We start from the raw sequence: 9,059 nt of genomic DNA on the forward strand, positions 1-9,059 counted from the left end.
ATCATTCATACTCCGATTCTAGACAGTTTTAGTAAATAGCTCCATTAGGAATTTGATTCTGATTCTACCTCATTTCAATTCCTCTTCAATCTAATTCCTCTCAATCTGATTACGAATTAGTAAACGCGCCCTAGGTGTTCTCCAAAGCCTAATCAACGACCTGTTCAAGAACTTTATTTATAACATTTATTATGATAGGAAAAGTGTTAGAGTAGGGATGTCGTACGAGATCACTTGTTTGATCGTTGAACAAAGCTTAAATACATACATAAACATAGAGGCATATTTTATTTTATTTTCTGATCATCAAATGTCACATATAAATAGATGATTCATCATTAATATGTTACTTAGTACTCACATCGTTGAGTTGTTTCATACAATTAAATGCATAAATGATCTCTTATTCGAATGATTTTTTTGTCAAAATGATCTTCAAATGAAGATTAAAAACTTAAACAGTTTCGATTATACAATTTGTATGTTGAAGATATGTTGTTCGTAAGAAGTAAGATGTGTGTATATTCTAATGGAAGGATGCTAAGTATTATTCAAAACGAAAAAATTCGTTGAATTAATGCAACAAATGAAGGAGTTACAAACAAGCAAATACACTAAAATGTACAATAAATCTGTCATCAAAGCACCTCCCTGACAACCCTTACTTTTGCTCATCCCAACACATCCCCACTATACTTTGCCTTCTCCGACTAATTAATCCAAAAGAAAAGAAAAATTAATGAGAAAAAAAAAAATTATATAAATATCAAAAGAATGAACGCATCACACTCCACACCCCAAATCAGCTTTAAAGCAAATCCGACCCTAATTCTTCTTTTTTATGTTTGTAAGAAGGACAATGCACATGTTCTTCCCTGCAAACCCAATCATTCATTTTCTGAGTGGTCCCTTTCTGTAAAGCTAAACACATCACGTGGTTCCACAGGTTAGCAGCAGCAGCAGATCAAGTCACCCAAGAATGTGACTTCTCCTCCTCGCTAGCTAGTGGCTAGTACAAGTAGTAGTGACTGCTGATGGAGAATGTGTCTTAAACTGTTTGCATTGGAGCCAGCACTTGGATGGCACTGGCTTTCTGCAACGTAACATCGCAGTTCAATAATGAAATATCAAAGAAAGTTATGCATGATATTATATTATTAAAAAAAAAAAGTCACGTGGCAGTAAACTTGCTCCGTGCAAGTTACACTCCTACTCTTCTAACATGGTTATTTTCAACCATAACATGACAGTAACAGTGAATTCTTTCTAGGAAATCCTTCTTGAATAGGCAATTAATGATGATGGTCAGGATGAGGACACGTTGAGAAGGTGTTCCCCTTGATCAGGAGGAGGAGTAGTTGATATGGTGTCCGACGGGGGTGTAAGTGAGGTTGGTGATTGTGCGACCCTCTCCATCTTCTGGACGTTTTGTTGGTGATATACTTGCCTTAGTCTCTCTATTTCCCTCTTTAATGCTTCTTGATGAGCTGCAATATTTGTTTGCCCAAATCCAAATTAAGACAAAGTTAAAACCATTTCATTACCATGTGATCCTACTTGTGACAACCCACAATATAAATCAAAATGTGCACATTGATCAATCAACAAGTACACGTGTACACATGCCCCATATGTTATGACAATTAAATTACTTTATCCCTAATCTCTTCTCTTCCCTCCTAAATTTCTACCCCACAAAAAAAAAAAGCATGCATAGCCATTGAACTCACCTAACAACCCATAAAAGATTATGGAACTTTATGTTTTGTACAATACTATGTATTCGACCACATGTTTTTGTGGACTGTATCTTTGAGTATATAAAGGAGAGCATTTTTATTACCTATTTAGTTTAAGTGTATGTTCAACACATATCTCTATGACTTACACATATTAACTTAATTAACCGTAGTTAAAATTTTTGCAATTAAGATATTATGTTGCTTTTACCCCTTCTCACCCATGCTTCTTTCTTCCCTCTCTTGGATCCTCCATCGTTCCATATCTTCAGAAAATTTTAGTTGCAAAGTTTAACTATGGTTGACTAGCTTAACAGGTGCCAACCATGCATGCATAGAACTGTGCGGTGAGCATCTACCGGAATTAAAGATGAGGTAAAAAAATGTTCTCGTAGTAAAACGGTATCCACATGGACAATCGGGGTATCATCTCTATTAGAACAGTAATTAACAAAATATAATCTCTGTAATATTTCGTACGTCTTTCTAATTTTATATAATGATTAATCTAATTTAAAAGGGAGAAATTTAATTATAACATGGTGCCCTATATTGTACTAGCTACATCTATCGCAATTGCACCAATTAGTGAGATGACACATGATATTTCTTTGTCTCATTAACTTTCTTCCTACTCTTAGCATGCATGCGATGGCCTTTTCAGCGCTGCCTTTTTTATGTGCATTCATTCTTGGTGGATCAAATAAGTGTCTTTATCTACGATCTAAAGCAATAATTTCCTATGAGTACCAAGTTTAAACACCTTTTATGGGCTGCATGTTTCCTAACATGGCTAGGGAATTAATTAGATCTCACACCAATATAAAAAAGTTGGTAGCTAGAAACTCAACTGATTGAAGGCCAATCAAACATGTTCTTCTTTTAATTAAGGAAAAATTAGAATTAAATACATATTTTTCATAAAATTTGATATTTGAACACCAGTAAACTAAAATGAAAACTTAAAATTGATGCCTAATTGCCGATATATTTGTACTTTTCTATAGTACTCGAGCACCAGGTTTTAAAACAAAACATCCGCAACTCACATTTCTATAAGAAATATTTAGTTTTCAGGTCGGAAACCATGGTGCACTGTAGAATTTTCTTATATCTTGGACTTAAAACGAAATTAAAATTAATGTGAACAAGGTTCATGTTGCTAATTGTTCAATATTTATGTGAAGTTAAAATGAATAATTTAATTATGCATGGTAAATTAGGACAATAATATACGTATGTACCGTCTTTGAAGATATTATCCTGCGCCAATGCCGCAATTCTTTGTTTGAGAGCACTGTTGTCGACATTTAGAAGCAAGCGTTGATGGTCAAGAAATGAAACCCTTGGTGAAAGCACTGAAACTTCAGCCTTCGTGAGAAAAGGAAAATATTCGGTGATTTGGATTATTAAGGAGCAATATATATTGTTTGACAAATTAAAGAAGTTAATTAATTAATTAATTTAAAACCAGAATTAATTCAAGTAATTAACCTACTTGTAGAGAGTTAACACTTCGTTCGAGTTCTGATACGTATTGCAGCTTCCTCACCCGTGATCTTTGTGCAGATTGTCTGTTCGCCAAAATTCTAATGCAACATACACAAGAAAATTATGTAATCAACAACTGATTAATAACAAAATTAATTAAACTCATCAATATATATAAATATATGTATGTATATATTATGCATTGTGCATGAAGATTACCTCTTGACTCTTTTGTGGTCAATTTTCCTACCATTGGATGTGGTTTGTAGTTCGCATTGGCTTTCCCCCTCTTCAAATTCATTCTTTAGCTGCTTATTGATCTGCTGCTGCTTATTAATCCCCTGCGTTTCTTTCTCATCGTCATTGATGCTGTTATGATCGGAAGGCGTGGACGGGTTCGACGACGACCCCGTGGGTCCCACTGTTGCGGCAGCGGCGGAGATTTCATCGGTGGTGAACATGGACATGAACTGTTCGTCGTCAAACCTATCAAACTCGTGATTGTTGTTAGCGTGGGAGTGCGAGTGCGAGCCTGGAGGTGCAGCGGAGACGCGGCATTCTTCCTGCATTGGTGCCTCGAGGAAGTTGGTGGAGTCGCTGACGGATCTCCGGTGGGATCCCCGTCGCACAGACGAGAAGTCGAGGAATTCATCGACCCAACAAGGGTTTTGGGACGTGGTGGCGGCTGTGGCATTTCCATTTGGCGCAAAACAGCCGCCCATTGAAGGCGGCATCTTCTGGTGTGAAAAGTCAGGCCAATTGGGTGTCATGCTTGGAACTTTTGGAGGTAATTGTGCCATAATATTAATATTGCACACAAAATAATGTTAACTGTTTTGTGTATCAACCAAACTTGCCTTGGAATGTTGAAATGATATATATATATATATATATAGAGAGAGAGAGAGAGAGAGAGAGGAGAGAGAGAGAGAGGACTTGAAAGAAACCAATCCAAATTACAAGCTCCAACAAAGGCTTATATATATACCCAGAAAATACAGAAAGAAGGGAATGTTGAAGGGTTGAAGAATCAACTAATCAATAATGTTATGACGAGAGAAATCCACATGATTATAGCCCGAAAAATTCTCTTAAAATCAATATATTGTCCGAGTGAGACGCACATACATATGATTGTCACGTATTCTATCCATTAGATAATTATTATCCGGTGTCACCGTTTGCAGTATTAAATCTCTCATCTGGTTAGATTTTTTGTTTTTATAATGTCCAAAGTCTGTAAAATCCCAATCAATAAATATCTCTCTCTTTCTTTGTTTTGGATCTCTATCAAATATCTATGTATGCGTGTTGTGTATGTCCAATGGGATCACATGGGGAGGGGATCGGACAGCTATCTCCAGCTGGGAGGAGGTTGGGGATCAACGGTTTTACTGGAAAGTCGCCAGTACTAGTTTAATAACAAGCGGAATCAGCCACCACGTGCCCTTGTGACCGTCTCTTTAGTAGGACACCTTATAATAATAGAAGAATAGCCTCTCCCTCGTGCTTCCCTATATTTTTTCTACTTCCACTGTTCCACACCCGAAGGAACATTCTCCTGTGTAACCCACCACTACATCTTAAAATTTACCATCATCCATTCTAACCGTCAGATCCACCCACATGGGTCAAGGATTCATCATATCTATCAAACATAAACTCTCATGTCGTCCTCCAACTAGACCTAACAAATGTATTTGTCATGTTTGTGTCAATTTACGATCTTAATGATTCGTATTGTGTTAACTCGTTAAGTTAATGGGTGGAAAATTTATTGGAGCCTTTCAAAGCTTGTCGACAGAAGCATAGATTTGCAGCAGACCTTCACATATTCGGTCCATGGTGGGAGCGTCTTTGTTTTCAGAGGCGGCACCGTGCTTGAAGGCGGCGCAGCTGCAGCGTGGTTGCTTTGAAGTTGTCAACGCAGTGGTAGAGTGATCTAGTCGAGAGGCATATGAGTTTGCTCTTAATGAAAACATTAATTGTTGGAACCAAAGGTGGAGATGCACAAATCCAAGTAACATGTAAAAGAACAAACAACGGTAAGCTAGTCAAAGACCGGGGATGTGCCACTCAAAGGCTCTCCTACGACCAAGTTAGTAGGGAATATAAGACTCAAGCAATGAGCAAGAGAATAACATGCGATACTTTGCACCCTTAATAAACATAAGAATAAGTTCTTTATAAACTGGATAAGTAAACAACATTCACGTTTAATGAGAAATAACTGGATTGAATCAACTCATATTAACATATGTTCATGGCTTTAGTTCACCTTTAGCAAAGAAAGAGATTAGTTACACATGTTCATCATAATTAAAAAGCAACTTAATTATAACAAACATTGAAAAGAAAATAAATAACAAAGGTTCGAAAGAAACTAGAAGCTCCTGCAACTTCAATGGATGAGTGGATCAACGATTGAATGGAAGGATGGAACACGGCTGGGTTGTGTGAAAGGCTTCAGGGAATTTGTGGTATTGGGATGCTGCAGAGATAAGAAGGTGGTGTGGCTGAAGGAATAAGTATATATGTGTAAGAGAAAGTTTGGATTGTGGTAGAACTCTAGGAAATCAGTTGGAAAGTATTTAAAGTTAATTAGGATTTATCTTTTCAGCTGGAGATAAGATAGTATAATGTGCATGGGAGTTGCCTTATTTCTTTGGTAGTCTTCAACTCCAACTTTGTCTTCAAATCCTTCTTGAATTGAACCTCTATACTTCAAATGTACACACGTGAAACATTCTAACAGCTCCAAAACGTCCAGCCCTTACAACCAATGCTTGCCATCCAACTCCAAGTCCAATTTTGCTTCGTTTTGTTCTTTTTAATCTCTAATTGTCAACTTTACCAAATTAGACCTATAATAAATAAAAATGATATAAAACACTATAATTACTGGAAATTAATTAAGTAAATATAGGGAAATAAGATAACAAAATAGTATAAATATGCTCATATCAAACATAACAGAGTGTGGAGAATAAATTAAGATTTCGTGTACAATATAAGGGGTATAGCACAAATTAAGTGATAAATTAATAATAATCACATTTAGAACTCCCAACCCAAGTCATAAATTAATAATCATAACACAAATTAAGTCATAAATTAATAATAATCATGTTCAGTAGTGAAAAGCGAGCAAAAGTTTGGAACCCCCAACCCACGTCCAAAACTCCCATGAAGGCCTTCCTTAGGGGCGCATGCTTTATTACCTGAGGGTTAAAAGTACCGCCACCTCATGTAGCACCGAAGCTGCAGAGAGACCAAAATTAGTTTGCCATAATTGTGTAGTGGGATACCTCCTCCATTCGTTTTCGGTCTTCTTGGTGTGAGGGTTAACACAAAGTAGCTGGACCTGAGATTAGATTTGGAGTATAAAAAGATTAGGAATAATAAGATACTTTATTAGTGGGATTAGGGGATTTGGGGCATGAGGCCATACTCAGTCTGTAGGGAAGGGAATCACGTTATACAGTAGTCTCTCCCCATGTGAATTGTTCGGACGTTCTAAGCTTCCTTTAGCTTTGTCCCAAAACCATACCCACATGTAGGGTGTATATGTTTCGTGCTACTTTTTTTTTTTTGGGTAAAGAAACGGAAAATACAACCCAAAGCTGACTTACAGAATCATAAAAAACAAAGCGAGTTCGAGAGTTTCGTGCTACTTTCCATCACTACCTCAACTAGAATTTTTGTCGTACTAATCACGATTAGTGGGGTGTTTAGAATATGCATTAATTTGCCTTTATCAATGAAGCTTCAAGGAGGCACTAATCATGATTAGTGGGGTGGGTTTAGGATTGAGATTTGGGGTTTGAATTAACAAAACCATCGTTTGGGAGTTTTAGCTCAACTTAATTCATTACGTGTGGGGAGTTTTAGCATGGTCTTTGAATGCTCCACAACTTGATCAGATTTTGCACAGCAACTTAAGGCATGCTTGTTAGGGAAATTTTATTTAAACCCACATAACCTCTCTATACATCCAACTTAAACTTTAAATGTGAATTGTCTTATTTACTCTATTGTATAATTACCATAAAGTACAAGATAAAGTTAACAATAAAACTAAAATTTATGAGTAAACCCACACTCTATAATTAAACCCTATCATCACTCTCCTTGTTTATCCTACATTCATTTCAGCAACACCCCTAATAGCTCTTATAATAAAAGAAAAGCTTTTAAGAAAAAGATCAAATCAGGAAATCTTTCTACATCACTGGTCTCTGCTGGGTTGGGTTTTTAAAATTCGATTTGGAAATTTGAAACTTTAGGAAAAATATCAAATAAAATTTCATTGAAGCAATTGATAGAAAAATAAAAAAAAATTCAAAGAAATTTTAAACCCACAAAACCGTAGATCTTCCAGCTCTCAAAATGGCATTAAGTTGTAAGAATTCAAATTTTCGAGGAGGACCTTTTGAAGTTTTGTTGTGGGTTTGATTTCTAAAATAATTTGGGGTTGCCTTACTGTAGATGCATATATTGGGCATGAGGCAGTGCTACATTGATAGGTTTTGCAAAATTGAAGGCAGAGATTTTGGCGACTGCATTGTAGATAAATGGATGTATAGCTAAATTTATAAATTGAATTGGATTTGTGAGGATAGTTTAGGTAATAAATTTGGGTTTAAAAAGATATTGGTATCTTAATTAAAAGTAATATGGGTGTAAAAAGTAAGTTGGATGTAGAAAGAGGTTGTACGGGTTCAAATAAAATTTCCCTACTTGTTTTTAGACATTGGATTTAATATGTAGGTGTTGACCCTAAAAACTACAAAGCTTACGTGGCGCGCAGGCCGAGTAACTAATGAGCTAACTACGTCTTTCGGTTGATGCGGGGCGTGCCAACTCGTCGGCTGAGGAGTAAAATTTGTTGATGTTGCGTTGAACGCACTACTGACTTTTTGATCTTGCAACTGCGACCGAGGAAGGAACACGTCTGGGTCTTTGGGTTCTCAAGCCTGAAGACAAGGCTGCTAGTTCTGCGAAGTTCATGAATTGTCGGCGCCGGGTTTGGTCACGGTGATTACATAGGTACTCAAAAGAGATGTATGTCTTGATGGTAAATGTTGTAACTTGTAACACCTTATTTTGCTGAGAAAGCTAATAAGATGACCTCTGCCAATAAGGATTTGAAACCCTTCTCGATCGAGACTTGGATAGGTAACCAGTCGGCCTCTACGCAGTGCTGTTTATCCAAACTGAAGGTGCTCCTCGGTCGGCTGATTTTACAGTAACAATGTTGTTTATCCAAACTGAAGATGTGTTGGCAGAAAAAGAAAATAAAAAATCTCAAGATGTTTAAGAGGTTTGCACAGGGCAATTTGTGTGTTGAATTGGAAGGCCCTGAATGTTGTCCGCGACATTGTATTTATAGAAGCAAATGTTGTGTGGCGCGCCCAGATAATTTTGTAGTGTCCAACTGCAACTTTAATTCGCGAAACTGAACTTGATCCGCATCAGAAGCCAAGGCATGTCCTTCAAATTGATTCGTGGGATTTGTTCCTTGACTTTTCAAACCTAAAAATTAGGCTTATCACATCTCATCAGATGCCTAGCCTACCTAGGCTTCTTATCTCATCATAAAAACTCCATTAGTAGCTTTTAAACCCATATGACAACATCTATCACCATGCAAAAAGACCTAGTCTACCTAGGTTGCTTATCTCATCATTATCCAAGACCATGACTTTAAGATCATCAAATCCCATATGCTAATCTCCACTCCAAGCTACTTCAATCTGCATGTCCACTGCCAAACATCCAAATCAATTTGAACTGTACTACTTGCTTCATTATCTAACGCCGTCCATA

The 9,059-nt window shown here is 36.8% G+C and overlaps 1 protein-coding gene across 1 annotated transcript; it reads right to left on the reverse strand.

Annotated features, from left to right (window-relative positions):
* Positions 1 to 524: 524 nt before the first annotated feature.
* On the reverse strand, positions 525 to 4,534 carry LOC137708846 (basic leucine zipper 34). The gene is made up of 4 exons (XM_068448002.2): positions 3,450 to 4,534; positions 3,238 to 3,328; positions 2,984 to 3,110; positions 525 to 1,487 (listed from the first exon to the last, which is right to left on the reverse strand). The coding sequence occupies exons 1-4, from the start codon at positions 4,028 to 4,030 to the stop codon at positions 1,306 to 1,308; spliced, it is 981 nt and encodes a 326-aa protein (XP_068304103.2). The 5' UTR covers positions 4,031 to 4,534; the 3' UTR covers positions 525 to 1,305.
* Positions 4,535 to 9,059: the final 4,525 nt, after the last annotated feature.

This window comes from Pyrus communis, chromosome 17 (genome assembly GCF_041283825.1).
Source record: "Pyrus communis isolate YQ-2024b chromosome 17, ASM4128382v1, whole genome shotgun sequence".
NCBI lineage: Eukaryota > Viridiplantae > Streptophyta > Magnoliopsida > Rosales > Rosaceae > Pyrus > Pyrus communis.